General features: G+C 37.0%; 1 protein-coding gene across 3 annotated transcripts in view; it reads right to left on the bottom strand.

The window, feature by feature from the left end:
• mast1a (microtubule associated serine/threonine kinase 1a) overlaps positions 1–19484 on the bottom strand; it is a 59947-nt gene extending 40463 nt beyond the window's left edge. For 2 of the 3 annotated variants that reach the window (XM_082164190.1, XM_082164191.1), the window contains exons 1-2: positions 18799–19484; positions 12290–12321 (exon numbers count right to left, since the gene is read on the bottom strand). In XM_082164190.1, coding sequence (XP_082020316.1) covers positions 12290–12321; positions 18799–18849 — 83 coding nt within the window. In that variant the 5' untranslated portion in view covers positions 18850–19484. The remainder of the gene's footprint in view (positions 1–12289; positions 12322–18798) is intronic. The other variant, XM_082164192.1, reaches the window with a different exon arrangement.
• Positions 19485–25948: the final 6464 nt, after the last annotated feature.

Below are 25948 nucleotides of genomic sequence, written 5' to 3'. Positions count from 1 at the left end.
ACAAACTGGGAATTGCAAGTTATAAACTGGGAATTGGGGAATTTAAATGTTTTCATTCTCAGCTGGATGACATTGCAGACAAGAAAATATATCCCTGCATTCAAATTAAGTATTTGCAATTTTTAAAAAGTCCATTCAATTAGTAAAAATGATATAAAACATAATAAATAAATAAAATAAAAAATAGATATAAAACATATATAAATATATATATATATATATAATAAATGCTGTGCTTGGAAAGATCAGCAGAATGGGGTTAAAGTTTACACTTTCGGCACCATGTTACAACAACCGGGGTCCCTGATACTTCTCTCAAAAGAGTTCAGAGCTTTGGCCAATGTTGCACTGAGTTGTGAGAGCATTTGAAGACCGGCCTGTGATGTGCGAGTGAACACTGAAACTTTGATTAGCTGGTCAAGTGTGTTTGATCAGTCAGGGAAAATCTCTAGGAGAGGGTTTGCTTTATTATAAAATGCTGTGATCTTTTAAAGTCTAAAGTAGGCAATCTTTAAACCTCAGGCAACTTGGCAGTAATGTCAGGATCACATAAAAGTTTAATTCCTAACAGTATTGGCGCATTGAGCAGTTTCACTGGGATTTAGGTAACACGATTAATTAAATCCAGCATGTGGGCTGTATTTATTATATGACAACTATCAGCTAGATTAAATTGAAGGACAAAATGTAAAAGTCAGTTCATTAGATAATTCTCTGCACAGATTGAATTGAAATATAGTCGCCCCTAATACTGCATGATCTCAAAAACACTAACAGCAGCAGCGCTCGTGTCTGAGCTCAGCTGAACATGATCAAATGGTCTGAAACAAAGCTAATGTTGATCAACCTGATTGTGTTGATTATGTTCATTTGATTGTATACATCAATTTCTTTATAATAGCAATTTAATCTCTTGATGACAGAACAATTATTGTTTGTGGACAGTAATGACAATTATGTCAGAATTGTGAGTTATAAACTGGGAATTGGGAGAATAAATGTCAGAATTGTGAGATATAAACTGGGAATTACGAGTTATAAACTGGGAATTGCAAGTTATATACTAAGAATTGCGAGTTATAAAATGGGAATTGGGAGCATAAATGTCAGAATTGTGAGATATAAACTGGGAATTATGAAATATAAACTGGGAATTGTGAGATATAAATGGGAATCACGAGTTATAAACTGAGAATTGCGAGATATAAACTGGGAATTGCGAGTTATAAACTGGGAATTGTGAGTTACAAACTGGGAATTGGGAGAAAAAAGTCAGAATTGTGAAATATAAATTGGGAATTGAACATTTTAAACTGGGAATTGCGAGTTATAAACTGGGAATAGCAAGATATATACTGGGAATAGAAAGTTATATACTGGGAATTGTGATTTATAAACTGGGAATTGTGGGTTATAAACTACGAATTGCGAGTTATAAACTGGGAATAGCGAGTTATAAACTGGGAATTGTGGGTTATAAACTACGAATTGCGAGTTATAAACTGGGAATTGGGTGGTGGTGGCGCAATGGATAAGACACATGCCTTTGGTGTGAGAGACCCGGGTTCGAATCCACTGTGAGACACCAATGTGTCCCTGAGCAAGACACTTAACCCCTAGTTGCTCCAGAGGCGTGCGACCTCTGACATATATAGCAATTGTAAGTCGCTTTGGATAAAAGCGTCAGCTAAATGAATAAATGTAAATGTAAATGTAAATTGCGAATTATAAATGGAATAGTGAGTTAAAAACTGGGAATAGAAAGTTATAAATTGGGAATAGCGAGTTATAAACTGGAAATAATGAGTTATAAACTGGGAATTGTGAGTAATAAACTTAGAATTGGAAGTTATTACTGGGAATGGCGAGTTATAAACTAAGAATAGTGATTTATAAACTAAGAATTGCACATCATCAACTAAGAATTGGGAGTTATTAACTGGGAATTGGGAGTTATAAACTGGGAATTATAAAGTGAGTTATAAAGTGAGAAATGTGAGAAAAAAGTCAGAATTGTTAGTGAGAAAAAAGTCAGAATTGTTAGTTATAAACTAAACTAAAGTTAGAATTGTGTCACAATTACCTTTTTTCAAGTTAAGTTTTTATTTAGTAGCAGAAACGAGCTTCCATACAAATCAGTGGCTGTCATGCTGGGAATCTCTTTATGAATGAATGTTCAGGATTACTTGTGTCCTCAGATGTCTAGTCTGTCATCTAACTGATTCCTGAACTCTCCCGCATCACAGGATCAACATTGCAATGACTCAAACTATAATCTGACAGATTATCTGAAAGTCGCCGTCGCCAACAAACAAGATTACGCCACAAGCAACCTTTATTCCTCCATTCATCCGCTCGCACATCATCCTTTAATATTTCCTGCTGTGCTTTCATTTCCTGAGATCTGCGCTTGCTTCCAAACGCTGTGAGCTGTGTAATCTCAGGCCGTGAGGAATCATACATCAATGTCATACAGAATCATACATCAATGTGTTGTGATCTCAAGAGAACTCAGACAGCGGTTCTGCCATATGAAAGTTTTGGTTTTGTCTTATCATTTTCATTTTTATGGAAGACTTGACTGTTTAACAGCTTTATATTTCAATGGTCCTAGTTAGAGAAAAACATTACTGTGTGAGGCAAGGCATAGACAAAATAATTATATTTATATATTCCATTTACTAATGACTCTTGTTACAAAGCTTTATGGCATATGTAAAGCATTGGGCAAGGGATAATCCACGACTAAACAATTTTAATGCACGACATGCATGGAAGCAAAGAACAACCCAACTTGAAAATCTATATCTCTGTGTCTGATTCAAAGCGGGCAGAATGCTAGACCTGACCTTCCCATCACATATCACTCCACAATCATCAATAACAGCTTAAACTTGTCAGTGCTGGCAAATAACCATGGTATAAGCAGGATAATCCATGGCTAGCGGTGCTTTAAACGATTTAAATGGTCGATTTGAGTGGTTCTTTGCCTCAATGTCATCCTGATATGCACAGCTTTGTGTGTGTGTGTATATATATATATATATATACACACACATATATATATTTAGAGTTTTCTCAACAGAACATTTTTTCGTCCTTGAAGAATCTCTGTTCCAAACTCGTTTTCTTTCCTGTTCCGCCTTTGAAATCGGCTGAGTCTAAGTTAAAATGCTCTGTAATGACTAACTTGGAAAGTGAAGTGCAGGACAAAGAGAGAGCAGGTGTTTTAGAGAGGAGCTCGGTTAACACACTCCAGCGTTCTCAAATATAGGCCAAGACATCTCCTCGGGCTCTACACTTCTCGTTCTCCCTCTCATTCATATTCCCTCTCCATCTGTGTTCTTCCATAAAAGCATTTGAGGCTCAGAGCAGCCCGTCCCAAATGACAGAGGAACAGAAAGTACTAAACTCAGAGAGACAGCGACGAAATATTAAAAACACACACTTTCCTGAGACATGATCTAGACACAAGCATAAGCACAAATGCGTCTAGCAACGCAAATTTCATTTCATGCACAATCCCAAGCACTTTATTAGTGACTTTGTCAAGGTGTGATATCAAATGCACAAACAGGGACAATTTTAAGTCCATTTCACACTTTCAAACAAAACAACAAAAAACTTGCCAACAAAACAAAACAAAAAATCTAATTAAAATGAAATAAAAACTAAATAAATTAAAATAAAAACTAAAATAAAAAACAAAACAAAATAAAAACATATACATTTAATAAAAATAAAAATATGAATGAATAAATAGATTAAAATAAATTAAAAAACAAAAACAACAAAAATATTTAGGATTTATATACCTCAATAAAAAATGTGTGTATGCTATAATTCATTTCATCAGAACACAGCCACATTTGAATGGCCATTAATGATGAAATATGATCCGGAATGATACAGTTGCACGCAGTTAAACCTTGACCCCTTCGGTCACGTCAACGGTTGTCATAACAGTTCACAGAAAATCTCACTGAGCAAATCTTATAAACATGAATAATAACACATCAGGTTCAGTGGGGATTTTTGGGGCGAACTACTCCTTTAATATCAAGTAAATCTATCTTTTTGCAGTGCAGAACAAAATAATTGAACTTTAACTATTCATAAGCCCTTTCTCGCTCACACACACACACACACACACACACACACACAGCAGAATATGACTAATCTGAGCTCAACAGCGTCAGTGCAGACAGAATGGAGCGCCATGGGGGATAGACAGAGATGAAGAGAGAAAGAGAGAGAGAAAGGCCGAGAAAGAGACAGTCTGTTATTAAGGCGCACTGTGAACACACACACACACACACACACGCGCATGTTCAAAGCCACTTTAATCTCTTCTCTGCCACACACAACATCACACATAAACACAAATAGACACACACGCAACAGCCACAAAAGCATATGTACAAAACATAAACACACATATTATAAGCTGCTCATGTCAACTCAACCAAAAGCATGTGTGTATGTGCATATGCACAGTTTACCAGGAGTTCAGCTACATAAACTCTATCAATAGCAGTTTTAATAGTAGTGCTTAATCGATATGAGATTTCAGATATCAGAAATACAATATAGAACAAAGTAGCTGAAGGCCAATATAATAACTGCTAGGCCAATAAACTGTATCAGAGAGACTGATTAAATATGTCGATAATGTACAATTTTGAGATTATTAGCACCGGTCAATATATCTGTGTCAATCGGATGATTAATAGATGTGTTTAAAATGTAATTTATCCCTGTGATCCAAAGCTGAATTTTCAGCATCATTACTCCAGTCTTCAGTGTAATGTATATATATATATATATATATATATATATATATATGGAAAAAATATTGAATATTTACAGCACATAATAATAATAATATATATATATATTTTTTTTAAGAACAATAATTTCATAAAATTATTAAAATATATTGCCATTTTGTCATTTTTGTGACTGAGAAACAAGATGCTGCTCATGTTCAAGAAAAAATAAGTTAATAATAAACATTATTTTGCATGGCATAAAATAATATGCGTGCTGTAAATGTTCAATATTTTTTCCAGCATTGGCAGGTGTGGCAAAAAGTACATTTTGGATCCGGTTGTTGGCCAATGCCGATAATCTCAAAATGACAATATAACGAATAACCAATGAATCACCCTGATCAATATATCAGTCTCTCGCTACCTAAACAGAAAGACCAGATCTCATGAGTTCACGCATGCACACACACTTGCAAAACACAAGCTGTCACCCCTCCACGCAACCGCCGAGAGACGATGACATCAGTGTAAACAATCACAGCGCATCACCATCATCACCAAAAATAACAAAATCACCATCATCATCATCATCATCATTATCATCAGATGAGCAATAATCAAACCAAACACAAGCAGCAGATACTGATGAGTCATTATTGCAAGAGCAAGCCAAATAATCTTCTCTCGCTCTCATTTACCTCTTGGTTCGGCGGAACATGTTGCTGGCCAGGACGGCCGGTTGGCAGGCGCGCACGCGGAGATGAGAGTGACAGCGGCAGCCGAGTGTGTCAACACACACTTAAACAACAGTCACATAAAGCAGTCACCGACTACACCATGACACATCTCGTCCTCCCTCACACACGCTCCGGGTTCATCTGAGTGTGTGTGGCTGAGTGATGGAGAGCCGGAGAAGATACAGAGAGAGAGAGAGAGAGAGAGAGAGAGAGAGAGGGAGGGAAGGTGGCTCTCAAGGGTACTGTGTGCCAAGCCAGGAAGTAAAGGCAGAGAGAGAGAGAGAGAGAGAGGGAGGAATCATAGGAGGGCTGTCAGCATGTGTGTGTGGCCATTAAAAGCCTATCAGAGCTCAGGGCTCCGGGCTGTGCCAGTGCTAATGGAAATATGAATGACACATGGGAGGGATAAAATGAAACCGAGAAAAATATTATGTTGAAATTGTTCATAAAATAGACCACCAAGGTTATTTGGACCCTTAAACATGGACGCTAAAAACAGATTGGTCAAATTTATTGTTGCACAAGCTTCAACAATATTGAATTTTTTTTTTTTTAGCTTTTTGATGATGTTAAATATATATATCTTAATATATAAATATATACTGTACCTTAATATTTTTCAAAGAATCCATAATTTTGACCAAACACTCTAGACTGTCACTCTTTAGATTTTTTATATATATATGTATGTATGTATATATGAAGAGTTCAGATGCAAAAGCCTCTAAATGCCATCTGAAATTTTCTTCTAGAATGATCATTTTTATCAAGCTCGCATATTTAAATTCAATAACTTCACTTAAAAGGCAATGAAGATTACCTATTAATTATCATTTGAGTAAAATTACTGAACTTAAATACACAAGCTTGATAAAAATGATCATTCTAGAAGAAAATTTCAGATGGCATTTAGAGGCTTTTGCATCTGAACTCTTCATATATATATGGTTAAAATGATGTTTTGTGTCTATATATATATATATATAAACACACATTTTTACTAGTAAAATATAAATATATGTCAAAAATATTTTTAACAATACATAATTAACAGCAATCTTCATCTAGCTTTTTAATTAAACATTTTAATAAAGGAAAAAAATGCACAAAAAAATAAAGATGAATGAATATTTTTAGAGATAATGCAAAATGAATTTTAATGAACTCATTGGAACCGTCTCAATTGATTCATGCAGATGAACCAAACTCTCCAATTCTAATGTCATTTGAATTAAGTTGAAATCAGACACATGGGAAGGGTGGAAAGAAGAGAGAAAGAAGAGGGTTTTTTGGGGGGGAGCTTGCTGCGCTTATACTTGGAGGCTGACACCTGATTGGTCGATTTGATTGTGATGTCACTACAGAGCTCCGCCCATCTCTCTCTGTATGCCAGGGTATAAGAGCACTGACATCATCTCTGTGCCCAGAAGATAACTCACTACAATAAACCTGGTCTGAACCTTCAAATCGCGTCATGTCACAGGCGGGAGGGTCTGTTGGGACTGGGGAGGCCAGACCACACACACACTTAGCAGAATACAGGCCCAGACAGACATTAAAAGGTGCTCATTTCAATAATAAATGATCTGGATGGTGGAAAGAGAGATTAAATATAGATGAGAGACAGACGCAGATGAGCTTTTAGAAGTTACTGGGTCAAATTCATAGAGGGGAAAATATGACCTGGAATAATGGATGGAAGGAAGACGTGTGTGACCTGCCCAGTCTGACAATGGAAAGATCTATCTATCTATCTATCTATCTATCTATCTATCTATCTATCTATCTATCTATCTATCTATCTATATATCTATCTATCTATCTATCTGTCTGTCTGTCTGTCTGTCTATCTATCATTTGTTCCATCCATCCATTGTTCTACCAATATCTTTCGTTCATTTGTTCCATCCATGATCCATTCATCCATCCATCCATTGTTTATCTATCTTTCATTCATTTCATCTATCTATTTTTCTAACATTCTTTTCCATCCATCCATCCATAGTTCTTTCCATCCATCCATCATTTGTTCCATCATCTATTATAATTTTCTGCATCCATCCATCCATTGTTTATCTATCTTTCGATCATTCATTCCATCCATCCATTTTTCTATCGTTCTTTCCATCCATCCATCCACCCATCCAACCATCTTTTCATTGTTCGTTCGATCCATTCATCCAACCATCATTTGTTCGATCCATTGTTTCTTCGTTCCATCCATTTATCCATCCATCGATCGTTCGTTCCATCCAACATTTGTTCCATCCATCCATCCATTGTTCCATCCATCCATCTATCATTTGTTACATCCATTCATCCATCAAATTGGCAAAATATATAAAATAATAAAATACAGTAAAAAAATAAATAAAAATCAGTAAAAATAAATCAAGGCAGGTTTTCCACTAAACATTTGACTATTTTACTCTAAATGAATACACAAAAAGAAATATTTAACAACAATATTAAACATGCATATGCTCACACTTTTAATTTAAATATGAAAATTAATCTGAAATTGCTCCTCAAATCTTATACTTAAATTAAAAGCTGATGTTCTCTCAAAATAAAATTAGTCTCATTAAAAACATCCATAGATGTTTCCACAACCAAGGCCATGAAAACCGTTGCTAGAGTGACTGTGTAGTTTTGTGGATATCAGACAGTCTGAAAGTCATGCCGGTCCAGACAGTGATAAGCTCATATCCTGCAGCCAGCGCGGTTCAGCAGTTCTGGAAATGTCATATTGATCGTCTGCTGATTAATCTACTGTATCAGCCCAATTAAACAGCGTGACCTGTACTGAGCACAAAAGACCTTTCCGTTATTAGCTGCCATAAGAAACTACAAAAGCCCTTCAACATCTCCCAAGAGAGCTCTATTAATACACACAAATTCAGGTATTGTGTGTGTAAGTCCATAGAGAGGCTCTTTAGCAGTTATATTAATGCCATTACTACCATTACTAACAACAGCCACTCTGATCTGAGCAGCATACAAAAAGCCAAAACTCTCACAGTAGCTAATGAAACCCACACAGTCACACACTCTCTAACACCAAATCTGTGAAACTGAGGTGTTGTGATTCTATATATAAGCAATAAACAGACAGATCACACACACAAGTGTTCAGTACAGACAGGCAGAGACACACACACACTCACAGGGAGTCTCTCATGCCAGAGATGGTTCAGCACCAAGGCCAGCGCCTCATTCACTGTCTGCAAGGCTCAGACTCCACAGCACTGGCTCTCGAGGGTTTTGAGTCATGACAGGATTTTACATTGGACAGCAACACAGTGCATATCATTCAAAAGTTAAAGGCACACTATGCAGTTTCAGTTTTTCTCAAACAGCGACCCCTAGAGTCGCTGTGGAGTACTTGTATTTTACGTTACTGTTGTAAATACCACTCACGCAGAGCCGTCTCTGCACTCTTCCGACCGCGCTTTCTTAGTTTTCTTCGTCGCCATGATTCACGTCTGAAATGTTTGCTAGTGTCTTCCATAGAGGCTGCTTCATATGTTGTTGATGTATGTGACGTCGTGCCGTAAAGCAAGTCGTGATTCTCACGAGACTTGTCGGGGCGCCACCTCTCAAACTTGCAATAGCTGGTTTTGCTGCTTTGCTATCAGGATGATTCGACCCTACTACAAGTTCGATTACCATCGAAATGATTTCGAAGCTGTTATATTAAGGTACAAATCTTGCATAGTGTGCCTTTAACAAAATGTCCATCAGATAAATACTTTGTCCTTAAAATAAATGATCAACTCTTGAATATGAAAGTTTCACGTTCTTGGAAGCCAATAATTCACCACACAAAACACACCGTGGTTGCCAAAAACCATGGATACTCATGTGCAAGTTGCATATTTAATTTAGTGTGTGTTTTATTTTCTTGCACAGTACCTGCTTATGGCTTTCAATTATGTTGTCATCTTTGACATTATGCCAAAATACCATATGGTGTTTGGATGCATGGAGATTGAAGTCAACAACAAAAGATGTGGGAAGCGTTTTCTACTGTCTTTTAAAAGTTGATTAGACTATTCATGTGCTATCCTAACAATGCACAGTTTATGGTTGGTTGCAATTTATTATTTACATGTAGCATTTTTCCCCTCCTGTCTGCTAAACTATTAGGACAGACACATTTTGGGACCGGCTCTAGTACTCCAGCATAACTGCACTGCTGCAGCCCTGCAGTACTTCAGAACTCTATCTTAAACACTGGTGCATTGATGCCCTCATATGCTATATCACTTCAAGCCTGTACTGCATTACTGAACCCCATACTGTTGCACTCAGCAGTACTGCATTATGTCTCTCCATCACTGCATCACTGCACAAGTATATCACTGTATGCCTGCATCGCCGCACTAAAGTTTTAAAGCATCCTTGCATTAAAGCATTAGTGTATCGCTGCGTTCCTGCATTGCTTGACTGATGTATTGCTGCAGCCTCGGGTTTGAGCCTCCTTTGAGGACAGCAAGACGTAAAGACGTAACTATTAAGACTGGATGGGCAGGCGAACCAATGAAAGTGATATTGTGTCCCTGCATTACTCTGCTGTGTTCCTGCATTTGTGCACTAGTGCATTGTTGTTTTCCTGCATTACTGCATGAAGTAAGCATCTGTAACGGACATTGCATCTGAAATTGCATCTGTAACGGACGTAGGCCAGTAGGAGCTGAGCGTGAGTAAACCTCACTCACCGGGCCTCTATCGCTAGCGGCTGTCGGAGCGAGTCGAGAAGCACCGGTTGCATTTGGTGCCGTGACCCGGATGGGAGTGAGGTTTAGGGAGGTCAGTGTAATGGACGTAGGCCAGTAAAAGCTGTGGGTGTAATCTTCACTCCCCTGGCTTCAGTTGCTAGCTGCTGCGGTCTTTAGCGCCCTTGTTAGTGCACGCACCTCCCACGCCGGAGACCCCGGTTCGAACCACCCTTGGAGCGGGTCGAGTAGGACCGGTTGCATTTGGTGCCGTGACCCGAATGGGAGTGAGGTTTAGGGGGGTCAGTGTAATGGACGTAGGCCAGTAAGAGCTGTGCGTGTAATCCTCAATCAACTGGCTTCAGTCGCTAGCGGCTGCGGTCTTTAGTACCCTTGTTAGTGCACGCACCGCCCACGCCGGAGACCCCGGTTCGAATCACCCTTGGAGTGGGTCGAGTAGGACTGGTTACATTTGGTGCCGTGACCCGGGTGTATTACTATATGTATTACTTCCTGAACTACTGCATTATTTAACTACTATATTATGTGCTGCCACACTATTGCAGCATGATATTACTGTGACCCTGCATTATCTGTTCAGATGTGGTAGGTTTCCAACTTTCGTCTGTAAATCTTTCATTCAGCACATCAAGTAGGGGTGTGCCGGTTTCAGAATTGGTGATGACGGTTATGACATGAGTCAAATGTGACGGACGGCGTTGCGGTCTGTTACAGGACAGCTTAGTTTGAATAAACGAGCAGACACTGATTAGCTACTTGATCGCCTAAATAAAAATAAATAAAAAATTATATTTGTGTAGTGTTCAATGTTGTTATCGATAGAGATACGCAGATGGGGTATTATTTCATCCGCAACCGCATCACAAAACTCATCATCCGCACCAACGTTTTTTGACCAAATTTCAAAGCCACACCCGCCCGCCATCCGCTGATTGTTTTGCGGTCTATGGACGATGCAATTATCTGCTGATGCGAGCCGCAAGAAAGCCCTTGTCTGTTCTAGAAAGGATGCAGCAAAGATATTTAATGCTAATGTATGAGGCATAGGCCTACGCTGAGTTTCATTCATTTACGATGAGATGCGCTCTAGTTCACAATGCAATGCAAGTGAACGCGGCGCACCGGCGCCTCCATGTCACGGTTATTATATTGTCTGCTATATTTGCTTTTTATTTATTAAATACATGCAATTGGTTGATGAAACATTTATTAAAATTATGATACAATTTGTACAAAACGAAATTCGCTTTAAAGAAAGGCTTTCTACAAAGCAAAACTTAATGAAGTGGTAAAAATCATGTCTCACGATATATTGTACATCTTATGATCCTATCTTTTATTACAATTGTTTTTGAGCTAAAATGTAATACACATCATATATATACACACTGTATATGTTTCTTTTATCAAACATGTTTGGAGCCAGTCAAGGGGTAATTAAACTGCACGATCAGTTATCTGTAATGATACGTTGTTTATTATTGCAAATGTTTATTGCTAATGTTTATTATTGCAAATGTTTTTCATTTGTTTAATAAATCTCATAATGATGGCACATCACTATATCATAGTCATAGCTTTTAATTCTATCTCAAATGATTGGCGGCCGTTCAGGGGGTACTTCGCAAATAATCAAATACAGTTGGAAACGACGTAGACCATTAATAACACAGACTATAATCAATTGTTTTTAATTAGTATTTAAACATTCTCTATGATAACAATTTTTTGTAAAAAATATTTTAATAACACGGTTTTGGCGATTATAGAGTTCTAATGACGGTGTTCAACTATAACCGTCGGTCTCACGGTTATATACCAACCGTCACACCCCTAACATCAAGTAATTTCAATGTTGACAGGTGTAGCGAAAAATGGATACAAATCTGGTGTTGTTTGTTTAGGATTGGGTTTGAGAAAAGTGCTTTTACTCAGTACCACATTATGCTAGGTCCCAGCAAAAAAAAATAAAAAAATCCAGACAACATTTGGACAAATAATTGCGGAATCAAATCAAGTAAAGCAGATTTGCTACACTCACCCACTGCTCTTCCTGGGCAGGGGAAGATCCTTCTGGAAGAGAGAGAGAGAGAGAGAGAGAGAAATGATAGACTGAGTGATTATATTACCCACTGTAAAATGATACCATCAATAACTGCTCAATACCAGTTTGCTTTAGGACATAAATATCTTGATGAAACCAAACTGGAATAATCTTATGCCAGCTGACATTCATTATGACCCATAATGCTCTTCAGATCTCTGAGAGGGAGGACAGCACTTAGGGGAGAACAATCCCAAAACATTAATGGCCAATTACACAAACAAGGTCACTGGAGAGAGAGAGAGAGAGAGAGAGAGAGAGAGAGAGAGAGAGAGAGAGAGAGAGAGAGAGAGAGAGAGAGAGAGAGAGAGAGAGAGAGAGAGAGAGAGAGAGAGAGAGAGAGAGAGAGAGAGAGAGAGAGAGAGAGAGAGAGAGAGAGAGAGAGAGAGAGAGAATACATGTCAGATAGCGGGAAAGAGGCCATGCTGGTGCACGTGATGGTACACTAAGGGCTTCTGTCGGGGGGAAATGACTTCACCCACTGTGACTCACTTTGATGACATCGTGTGTGACAAGGGCTTCCCTGCCAGCATGACTGGCGCCACTGAGCAACTAATGGAGGATTAACTGGACAAATAGTCTGTGGCCGGTGTGTGTGTGTGTGTATATGTGTGTGGGCTGCGTTCTACACTTTAATAAAAAAAAATTTTTTTTTTAAATTGGAATTCATAATAATCAAACAAAACATGTTACTTTTCTATTTACTGAAAAAATGCTGGATGGCCGGACAGCCTGATGGATGCATGGATGGATAGAAACACATGCAAATTAACACTGAATTGACACATAATTTTCAGTTAAGAATTTATATCGTCTGAACCTGTACAGTGAGGACAGATAGATAGATAGATAGATAGATAGATAGATAGATAGATAGATAGATAGATAGATAGATAGATAGATAGATAGATAGATAGATAACACTCATGTCACACTGAAGGAAGAGTCTCCATTGCTACTTCACAGAATATTAATCCATCCAACTGAAGCAAAGAGTGAGAAAAACACGAGTGAACAGAAAGATGAATCGAAAGGATGTCGCAGTTGACAAATGATGGGAAGCAACAGTATTAGAGATCAGATCAATTCATTACATTAGGAAAAAAAGACTGAACCCTTCAAAAGACTCTGTGGATGGATGTATTATTTGAAACAGCTTATATTTTTATTTTAGCTAGATTTTTACATTTTTTGAAGGAAATGCTGTGCAAAACTCACATAGGTGGTTTCTTACTGGCCCAAGGTCCACGTTTTAAATTTTTTTATACTTTTTACTTCATTGGAATGGTGCAAACTTTGGTGACTTTTGTGGCTAAATGAAAAAGCTAAATGGTCTTGAACAGAATCAGATAAGATAACACTGATCTGGTCTGTTTTGACGGCTGAGGATCACAGGTATCCTGAGTGAGGAACACCAGAGGGTTAATGCTTCGGGTCAGGGATTTCAGCAAACCTCTAACCCTATGAGCTAAAAAAAACAAAAACAAGGAAAACCACTCAAAACTGAGCTCCGATTTCCACTCCGAGACTGTGTGTGACTTCATCTCGTACATAAAATGCCTTTCTGCTTATCGACTGTCTGCACTCCACGGGGAGCAAGAGAGCAGGAAAAAGAAGCTGTTATTTTCTCCACATCAGCACTTCATTTGCATTTTCATATTTCTGTGCTCCTCTTTGAACTCGCAACTGTGAGAGGAAAACCGTTCTGATCCTGGCATTTCTTAATTTATTCTTTAGAACGTCGTTTTCTGCACTTTGTTTGGCTGTTTAGGTCAAATGTCAAAGATTTTATGATGCGACAGCATATCCCAACACTGCTGTACTGTCTTTCTACACTCAAGTACGTACTTGTAAGTACATAAACTGGGATGCAGCCACCTTCTCAAGCCTGTGTTTCTACTTTTCTCTCATTCCCAATGGAGTGGCCATAAGCTGAAACAATACAAGACACAGAAAGTAGCATATCCACTGCATGCACTTGACATAGTGGCAAAAGACGATATTGACAAACACTGGGCTCATTAAGTCTGTGAACTTCCAGACCGGTGATGAATAACATTCAGCCTACAGCTGAGACTAATGAAACAGACTGGGCTCAACGCCCAGAGGAGAGAAAGCCCCCTCGTTCCAACAGGAGATAAAACGAGGGATGGAAAAGAGGAATGAGGGTAATAACGCAGCCGCCACACTCCAAGACCAGGCTGTCAATCATAGAGCGGCTACAGACAGGCTGAAATTACTCCACAAATATACACCGCTGAGTATTTACTGAATCATCCAGGATTCAATGTTTTAGCAGCCAGAATATAATACAAAAAACATATATTATTACATACAAAATATAAGATGAGATCAATATTTTTTGCTTAATTTTTAAAATAATGATCCATATAGCTACTTCGATGTAATCCCTCATACTGTACTACGTTAAGATTCCCATAAGTCTGTTTTATAGTAATAGAACAATATACTCATAATCATGCGTATTATTTCAGTGAATCATTTTACACTGTCGATGAATTGATTCAAAACTCTAATGGAACAATTCATTTGAATCATGATTCAAAAAGGGCCCAGTCTCCATGTGAGATTTTAGTGTGTTTTGGTAAAAGAAAGTTTGGGGTCAACAATTTTTTAAAAATAAATTAATACTTTAAATCATCATGGATGCTTTTATCACTGTTTCCACAAAAATATTAAGCAGCACAACTGTCTTTAACATTAATAATAATAAGAAATGCGTATTGAGCAGCAAATCATCATATTAGAATGATTTCTGAAGGGTCATGTGACGCTGAAGACTGGAGTAATGATGCTGAAAATTCAGCTTTGATCACAGGAATAAATTACATTTTAAAAGATATTACAATAGAAAAGGGTTATTTAAATAGTATATCACAATACTACCTTTTTCCTGTATTTCTAATGAAATGACTGCAGCCTTGTTGAGCAGAAGATAATTTATTTATGAAAATAACTTTTGAACGATTGTGTAAATTAGTGCATAAATTTTAATAATATTAAAATATAATTATTTTCATTTAGTGACAAAACAGTATGGAATTATGCATGTATTGTTTTAATTACTATATTATACTTTTGCATTTACATAAACATCACAATATATTGAGATACACTGAATATTATCAAAAGGCTGAAAAATTGCTTATTTTTAGCCATATACCCATCACTTCTTTACACATATACTCTCTATCATATTTATTATCCAATGCCATAAGCTGTTAACCTGCCATTACCTGCCTAATGGGGCTTAAAAGAGCAGATTGTGCCTGTCCCAGGAAAACCAGACCCTCCCTATCCAGTGTAGGGCCTCTGATAGCCTGGACTTGAATGTGTGTTGTTGAGAAGAAGTGTGTTTGTGTCTCTGTAAGCATTTCCCGTAAGCCTATGCCTCGATAAGCATTTATAAGAATCAAAGTGGTCGCTAGTGAAATCTATGCATCCTGTATGTACACACACACACACACACACACTGATCCATGCAGTATCCTAACTGACTGTGGGTTTTCCATCGCTTTGATGCACCTTCACACAATAAAGCTGCATCCAATCATTAAGCTTCCTTGAATTCCTGAGAGGTCAATTCCCAAGTGGACAGATTTCTCAGAAGTGCTCCCTGAAACAAAGCCTTAAGTTGGTCAAAACTCCCTGGCATCCCTGAAAGCAACCACTAATTTGTGGTCTATATTTAATCACCCATAATGCTTTGCAGGCTAAAAGCCATTCCAACTTCGCATCTCGAAAATCCAGATGGCATTTTGTCAGAAAACAGAGCTGTAAACCTGGATATGTGTCTCCCGGGGTGTAGATCCTATATATGACAGTGAGTGAAATTATGTTTTTTTGTTTTTTTTCATTAACCTTAAAGGGGACTCTCTTTTTTTTCCTTCTTTTTACATATAATACTTTTCCCTGAGGTACACTTATAATTTAATCATATTTTGAACCAAAAACAGACATAATATGGTTTTAACAGCCCTATCCTTCAAATACAACCTCTTTACAAAGCCTGATTTACACTGTTACAGATTTATAAATGTATATCTCAAGCCACTCATATCTAAAGTTAATATACATAAGAGGGATCTGCAGAGTGTCTGGTGCTACTCAAAGCCAAAAACAACTTAAGATTTATATTTAAGATTGTTTCCTTCATTTTACCTATCATTAGTTCTTATGGTGTTTAGATTCTATTCATATTACCTTACAGTGACTGAACACGCCAGGTGTCTGGACACATAAGGTGTTCATTGTGGCAAAATTTGCGGAAGAAACCAATAGACACCATATTCACAGTTTAGTTTCAATACTAACACTTTTTTCTCTAAGGAGGAAGTTTTGAGGTTTTAAAGTTACAGAATTAATACAGTTTTTAATGATACAATGAACTCTTTTATCACCACCACCAAAAAAAAAAATTAAAAATCAAGGAATGTTTTATTCCTCATTGAGATGACCAATTTAATTTTACAAGTAACAAGTATAGACTTTTTGCACTGAAATGCATCATAGTGCTTGGCATATAATAAAAAAGTTACATAAATTACTGTCAATGTGAGCAGCTAATACTGATGTCCAGCACTTTAAACTAAAGTATAAACACTGAGTTCTCTTATTTTCCAGTTAAGGAGCTGAAAAGTGGTGCCGTTTTTGCGAAATCTCCAGCGGTCTGGGGTGGAGTGCAGCGGCGCTCTGAAACCCCGGATCAGCTGGAGCTTGCAAAATGGCTTGTTTATTTTCAGCAGTGAAAGAGGGGAAGTGAAAGTAATACGCACACTTTTTGTTTTGACTTCATAGAACAGCAGATGGTTTCCGTGCTGTACCAACAATAATACGACAGCTCAAAACCTCTTTTATGCTTTTTTTTTCCAGTTATGTTGCTCTGGGCAAGAACCGGAGACATGAAAACAATAACTCCCAAACCACAAAGCAAATATGAACTCCTGTGAGTACGCTGGAACCTAGTGAGTAACTTACAATGAAAACAAATCTAATCCTGTTACGGTTTAGATAGCACTTTACACTTTACATTCTGTTGGGCAAAGAAATCAGAGTTAATAAATCATACTGTGAAAACTAGATTACTAAAAAGTCACAGTGGCCAGTGATTACCCAATTTTACCAGCCAGTTTCTTATTATTATTTTTAATCAAAGTTTAGGGATCTCATTACGATGAACAAACTTCGCTATCTTTAAGTGCACCAAAAAGTGAACTAAAGAAAAGAAAAATAATCTACTTCAATTAGCATTCACACTGTCCCTGGCCTTGAAAATTGATTCATGTCTTTTTGGTGCCTTGGATATAGGTCTAACTCATATGGACAAAATATATGATAACTTTAAAGAGATAGTTCACCCAAAATTCTGTCTTCATTTACTCACCCTCAAGTCATTCCAAACCTGTTAAGACTTTTGTTCATCTTCAGAACATAAATGAAGATCTTTTAATGAAATCTGAGAGATTTGTGTCCCTCCATTGACAGTCTACGCAACTACCACTTAGACGCTTCATAAAGAGATCGTAAAACTAGTCCTAATTTTCTGAAGGGACACAATCTCTGTATATGATGAACAGAAGCCTTTAATTTAGGCTTTAATTCACATATAAACCTTCTTCAACGCACACATCAGATATGGTAAATGGAAGCTCAAGCATGCTTGCTTGACGTGCGAGAACCAATGAGGTTCATTCTCTTGTGACGCAGCACTTCCTCAAGAACCAATGAGGTTCATTCTCAGCATGTTTGAGCTTCCTCAAGAACCAATGATGTTCATTCTCTTTTGACGCAGCACATTTGAGCTTTCTTAAGAACCAATGAGGTTTGTTCTCGTGCTTCAAGCTTGTTCAGTTGAGCTTTTCTTTATATGTTTGCTGATCAATGTTCATGCATGAATACAAATTCAATCTGTCCATCATAAGAAGCGATCGTGTCTCTTCAGAAAATTTGACCCGACCATTCAATTCATATGAATTAGTTTTATTTTAGCTTATCTTAACTTTTTAATGAAAGACTTACGGGTTTGGAACGACATGAGGGCGGGTATGATGATAATTTTCATTTTTGGGTGAACTAACTTAACCCTTTAAGGTGTTTTTGTTGGTTTTCTTGTCTTTCGGAGCTTGAAAGATCCAGTCCCCATTCATTTGAATGGCACTGAAAATAAATTTTCAACCGTTTTGCTAACTTCTGCCATTTTGCTAATTTAAGCAAACGAAGACACACCAGCCAATCCGATGTCCGCAAATCCCAACGCGCTAAATAATTGACAGACAGAGGGAGTTTCAGATTGGTTCCAGTCAAACAGCTGGGATTTCTCAGTCATGACAGGCAGTAGAGATATTGTATATGGGATGTAGCCTAAAACATAAATGGCTTGCAACAGCTTTAATGTGATCCAGTTTGTGAATAACAAAACATCTCACCTGCATCCTCCGCCGGCGGATGATACCGGAGTCATCCATGGCATCGCTCATCGTGTCTGTCTGACTAAAGCCCTTCACATCCAAGTCCACGTGGTGACAGACGCCTACAGCTGATGTTCAGAAGTTTTCCTCCGTTTGCATTTCCCCCCTCAGGTTGAGAAGATCATGGGCGTTGCAAAGCGATGCGCGAGACACATCAACAACAAACACACAGCTGATGGAAAGTACATCAGTTAACGCTAACTGTTAAAAAATAAACCGGAAATCGTTTTATAATTGATTAAAACGCTCCGATCTCGGGTCAAAGTGCCTGGTTTTTACAGTCAGAAACGAGTAAAATATTCATCTTGAGTGCTCTAGATCTTCACTTTTTCTGTCCGCGCGGGCACGACCGAGGCGCGTCCTTTCGGAGAGATCGAGGTCCTCTTTGGACATCTGGAGCACTAATGGACCACGGTCTGTCCCCCGGAGGACATCGCCATCAGATCATATTCGCTGGCTGGCAGCTGGATCAGTAATGCCATCATTTATGTGAAATGCATCCTGCTCTGATTGTTGCCGTGAGCTTCTTTCTAAAACGAAGTATAGCAATCATTCCTTCCTGTGGTACACTGATGAGTGCACGTGAAATCTGCACTGGATACCGCCTCTGCTGATAGATCCAAATACACACTGTATGTGGAGAATGCGCGTGTGTAATAATGAATCTTCTCTCACTGCCAAGGAGAAGCATACGTTAACCCTTTGAGCTCTGAGCTGATGTAGGTGGCGCCCAGCAGAAGTCAATCTTGCGAAATAATTGCAGAGCGAATTGACTCTTACTATATAATGGTTACTGGTATATAATGTATTGATTAATATATCATGTTTTTTTTGTGTGTGTAATGTATTTATTAAAAGTATCTGTATATATTGTGCCTAATTCCCCTTTTAATAAATGCAATATATTTTATTATAATATATTTGTATGTGTAGGTGTGTATAACATATAACATTATGACCAGTCACAGGTGAAGTGATCATCGCTTATATCGATAATAATCTATGTGTTAGGTGCAGGAGAAATGGGCAATAAAGATCCAAGGGACTTTGACGAGGGCCAAGTTGATATGGCAAGGCGACTGAATCTGAGTATCTCTGAAACGTCAAATGCTGTAAAAATAAATAAATAAGTTGTTTCAACTTAAAAAAAGTAAGTGTTCATGCTGCCTTAATTTTAAGTTTAGTCAACTCAAATATCTAAGTTGTCACCTAGTACAGCTTCACATTTCAAGTTAACTAAAATTAAAATTTGAAGGCAGCACAAACACTTATTTTAAGTTGGAACAGCAATTTACAGAGAAACAAGTGGTCTGAGGAGGGACAAACCACAAACCTGCGACAGGGTGTTGGGCTCATCGATGACCGAGGGCAGTGAAGGATATCCCGTCTGATCCGAGCCGGCAGAAGGTCTACTGTGTAACAGGTCACACAAAATGTTAATGATGGTTAAATGAGGAATGTGTCTCAACACACAGTGCATCACACTCTGCTGTGTATGAGGTGTGTAGCCGCAGATCAGTCAGAGTGACTTTTACATCATGGCACCGGTGGGACGACGACAAGCCGGTGGAGGGAGTGTGACGCTCAATGTTCTGCTGGGAAACACTGGGTCCGGCCTTTTAATGTGGATGTAAATTTGACACGTGCCACTGACCTAAACATTGTTGCAGACCAGGTACTTCCCTTCATGACAATGGAGTTCCCTGGTGGAATCGGCTCCTTCAGCAGGATGAAACACGCATTCACACTGCACACATTGTTCAGGAATGGTTTGAGGAACATGATGAAGAGTTCAAGGTGTTTCCCTGGCCTCCAAATTCCCCAGATCCTTCAGGGGTCTCGTAGAGTCCATGCCTCGGCGGGTCGGTGATGTTTTGTATATTGTGTATATATTGCTGCATAATTATATTGCATTTGAGATTATAAATTAAGGAAATAAGATCTCCAGTCTTCCAGTAGGAGCATGTATACAAATTCAATGTTTTTCATTATGATATTTTTTTAATTGATATTTAGGCCTATAATATGTATACTGTATGTATGTCACAGTATGTGTATATATATATATATATATATATATATATATATATATATATACATACAGTATGTATGTGTGTGTGTGTGTGTGTGTGTATATATATATATATATATATAAATATATATACACACACACATACAGTATACATATTATAGGCCTAAATATCCATAAAAAAAATATAATGAAAAACATTTCATTATATATATATATATATATATATGTCTGTATGTATAAGAATAATTAAAAATAGTTATATATGAGTGATTAATAAAAGAGTGTGTATCAGCTTTTAGACTGTGTGGTATTAGACTTCCCCCAAGCTAAGGCGTGGGTTCCTTGTTTAGTTTAGATGAAATCTGGTCCCTTTTTCATTGACAGACAATGTGTTCCTTTGAACAGTGTTTAAGTGTTTAGAGGGTGGACTGTCCACCTGACAATGAAAACAGTGTCAAACTAGTCTGCAGAACGTGCCGTATCCTAGAAACAAGTCAGACATACATAGAATTGAGGAAAAACAGCAGCTATTCTCTCTCTGAGCAAAGTTCATCATGATATCACAACACAGCTTCACACAACCTTTGCTGGATCATGGTGGGAATATCACAAAACCTGTCAAGAATGTGTCATATCTCACCCCAAAATCAAAAGAATGATATTATGCTGAAAGAAAATTATGCATATTTTAAGACAATTAAGAAATGTGATTTTTGAATGTGATGAAGTATTTTTGATATAACCCAATGTACGTGTGTGTGTGTGTGTGTGTGTGTGTGCCACACAAGGCAAATTAGAACAATTGTAAACTACCCAAACACATTCTATAAATCATATCTATCTATCTATCTATCTGTCTGTCTGTCTGTCTGTCTGTCTGTCTGTCTGTCTGTCTGTCCGTCCGTCCAGCCATCCATCCATCTATACAGGTTCAGACTATGTAAATTAAACTGAAAATGATGTCAATCCAGTGAGTTAATTTGCATGTGTTTCTTTTAACATTAAACGGCACACTTGCTCTCTCACATATTCTCTCACTTTCACACACAAACACACACACATTCAAAAGCTGTAGGCAAACAGAATGCAATCAGCCATACAAGAAAAGATGCACCCACGAGGAATCTGTAATCAAAAGCTCTGCTGCCGTAGAAACCATTACATGAGAGAAAGACAAACACCACAGGAAACTACATCAAATCATCCACAAACACTGAGAACCTCACCAGTAATCAGTTTATAATGCTTTTCACAAGATTTTATATCTCTATAAGAGCAGTTCTTATGAACTCACACAGTTCTATGCTTCTCATCTGATGAATTGCAAACCAAAAATGGGCCGCAGATGTGTTATGATATGGTCACAGTGGAGGAAAAGCAATTATGCTAAATGCTAATAATAAAATAATTCTTAAGGGATAGCAGGCTTTTTAAAACAGAGGAGAAAATGCTATGGTATTTTGTTGCAGATTTACACACATCTTCATACAAGTTGTGTGACGCTTTTATTAAGGTCATTGAGACAAACCCGGTCCTTATAAGAGGAAGAACATGTGTACTGCAAAAAACAAAGCTACAGACAAGTTAGCTGTGTAGCTGTGTGTGTGTGTGGAGTGTGCAGCTAAAGATACACTTAGTAACTTTTTGAAATTGAAATAAAGAGTCAAAACATCATCAAATCATTCTTCCACAACATGTTTGTCTTACCCTGATTAACTATGGTAAGCCTATTATAAGTGTTTATATTTTTATATAAAAAAAAATGCATCCAGTTTTGTTTTTTAACCGCTAGAGGGACAAAAGTTACATAGTGTACCTTAAAGCAAAATTATAATGATCAAAATATAATAAAATTATTATTATTATATATTATATTATATTTTAAAGATACTGACAGGACACTTCAACATAAAAGCACGCATTTTACAGAGTCTTCACAAGCATGCAAGTCTGACTTACCATCAGGTGAAATAACTAACAGTGACATCTGTTGGTAGCCAGTGGAAATGACATTGTCTTTGGGCTCACTAAATATCCAAGGTGTTTTCACACTTAAAAAAAATAAAATAATAATAATAATACAACAAAGCAAAAAAAAAAAAAAAAAAAAAAAAAAAAAACTTTTTGGCTTAAAACAAAGCCAAGTGCAATTTAAGAGTCATTAATGGATGAAATTGATTGCATGTTTATTTCTTCCTGAACTAAAAGCCATAAATTACTGCTTATCAAATTGGAAAATCATCTTAATGACTGCAAAGAAATCTCTCTCCATCACTAAATGCCGTGTCATGCAATGAATTGTTCTTGAAGTGAGTTGGCGGCGCAATAATGCCTAAACCCGACAGTGCCAAGAACAGACTGTAGATCATTAGATTTGTCACAGGTAAATTATAGCTTAATCAAATTTATGTTTTTGCGCCATTAAGGCTTCATAAAGAATGGGAGTCAACATGAAACCTAATTAGATTAAAAAATAAAATAAAATAAAAAAACTATTATTTGATGTATATGAATTGTAGATGCAGCTCCAGTAATACTCCATTAACATTCCCATCCTCATTTACTATAATTAAAAATATGTTATCATAATGCACAGCTAAGAGTGATTAGGGGTTTAATAGGGACTGGTGTGTTTCCTGGGTCACCTGATTATTTACAGCAGCACGGCCTTGACTGACGTCCCCTGTTAATGTCCTCAGTCACATCAATCAGACATGAAGCGTTTAAAGATTCTAGATGAGTCAGATTCTTTATATCTAACATTCTATACACTAAGACAAAAGTGTAACACTTTACAATAAGGTTTACTCTTGTGTACACTAATGTTAACTCCCTTATAGTTAACATAAACTAATAATGAACTGCACTTCTACAGCATTTATTAATCTTAGTTAATATTCATTTCAACATTTACTTATACATTATTCAAATCAAAGGTTGTATTTGTTAACATTAGTTAATGCACCGTGAACAACGCTTTCCTCTATGCTCAGTGGTAAGAGCATTGTGTTAACAACGCAAGGTTGTGGGTTTGATCCCAGGGGATTGCACATGCCTATGTATAAAAATTTATAGGATAATGCAATGTAAGTCGCTTTGGATAAAAGCGTCTGCCAAAAAATGTAAACTAACAAGAAAAAACTATGAACAGCTGAATTTTTATAAACTAACATTAACAAAGATGAACAAATACTGTAACAAATGTATTGCTCATTGTTAGTTCATGTTAGTGAATACATTAACTAATGGTAACTAATGAACCTTATTGTATTCTAAAGTGTTACCGACAAAAGATTAGAAACTTGACTGAATGCATGCAAATAGTTTTGTAGATTTTTTTTTTTTAATTATGCATGAATTTTTTTCCTATGCATGAATGAATTTTTTTTCCAGTTGTATTATTTTAGGATTTATTTATCTATTTATTTTTCTTCTTTTTTTTTTTACTATTTACTTTCTATTTCTTAATTATTCATCTTTTTTTCTTTTTTTTCTTTTTTCTTTTTTTAATGGATCAGTTGGACAGGACTTCAGTTGGACTTCTTTTACTATCCAAAAAGTATGCAGCTCACAAATTTGTTTAGTAGAAAAATATAATTTATGTTTATTTATTTATTTAGTAAATTGGCACATCATGAAGTTTATAAATATATATTGTGCCTATTTATTTATTTTACTTTTTTACTGTTTACTTCTTATTTATTTATTTTAAACGTATTTATTTTAAACGCTGGATGCATATCAGAAAAACATATATAATATAAAAAAAATGAAATTTGCAGTGTTATTTATTTGTATGTTCCTACTTTTACTACTTTATACTACTTTAATGTTAAAAATCTTGTTTTGTATTTTTATTTATTTTTAAATAGAACCAGAAAGAAAGGCATCCAGCATACATGCAAACTTTTTAAAATACAGATGTCCAGAGTGTGCAGGGCTGTGATCTTGACAAATAGTAGAATAGCTTTGATTTGTTTTTTGGTTTGTCCTGTTATGGAAAATAAACATTTATAAGGTGTTTGAACACAGATGTGTGTCCACAGTGTGTGTAAACAACCAGCCTATAATGGTCAAAATCCACCCACTCCTTTTTTAAATAATCCCCATAAATCATTAAAGTCCCCCTGTGGTGAAAATCCAGCTTTTAATGTTGTTTATATGTCTATGTGGTGTTTTTAATGTGCTATAAGACAAACCATGCGTAAATTCATAAGTCGACACCATTGCTGAGTATTTTCTCCTTAAAACTGCAGTGAACCAAAGACAGTCTCAAAAACACGGTTTGAAATCGTTGGTGTTTCTGACGTCACAAACTACCTTGTAACCAATCAGGTCAACGTGTGATCGTCAACGAGTGGATCTCTGAGCTGGTGTGAGTGAGTGGAGGCGGGGCTCATTTGCATATTCATAGAACCGCATATACTCAAGGGTGTAGAGTTGCATTCAAGCTATTTTAAGGCATGAAGAAATTGTTTTTGTTTAGTTATTGCATCTAAAAGTTGTAACTTCTTCCTGAGTCTCTCCATCAGTTTCCGACTCCAGTTCAAACATGTAATGCTGAACACCGCTACTGACGATTTCGGACTTTTAGGCTGCGAGAGATTCTCCAGTTTTGTTGTCGTCGAGCTGTAAAGGCTCCGCCCTCTTCTGGAAAGGAGCAGCAGCTCATTTGCATTTAAAGGGACACACACAAGAACGGCGTGTTTTTGCTCACACCCAAATCGGGGCAAATTTAATAAAACTATAATAAATTATCTGTGAGGGTATTTTGAGCTGAAACTTCACAGACACATTCTGGGAAACTAGAGACTTATATTACATCTTGTGAAAGAACGGGCATAATAGGGCATAATCTATTATGGGGGTCAGGTTTCTGTCACATTATTTTTAGACTAAATGAACTTTCACACCGGAAGAACGTTTTCACAGTTCCCATAACTACTTTTTGGCATGTTCACACCGCAGAAACTGGGAATGATTGTAGTTATAGGATTGCCTTTTGGGGGGACTAAATTAGCTCCTGCTTCAGAGTAGTGTTTAACCCAACACAATAGGAGCTACCAGTGATGCGTA

The sequence above is a fragment of the Leuciscus leuciscus genome, assembly GCF_965113295.1.
Source record: "Leuciscus leuciscus genome assembly, chromosome: 3".
NCBI classification, from domain to species: Eukaryota; Metazoa; Chordata; class Actinopteri; order Cypriniformes; family Leuciscidae; genus Leuciscus; species Leuciscus leuciscus.
Note: the sequence above shows the minus strand (reverse complement) of the source record. Positions and strands in the feature narration are given on the sequence as shown.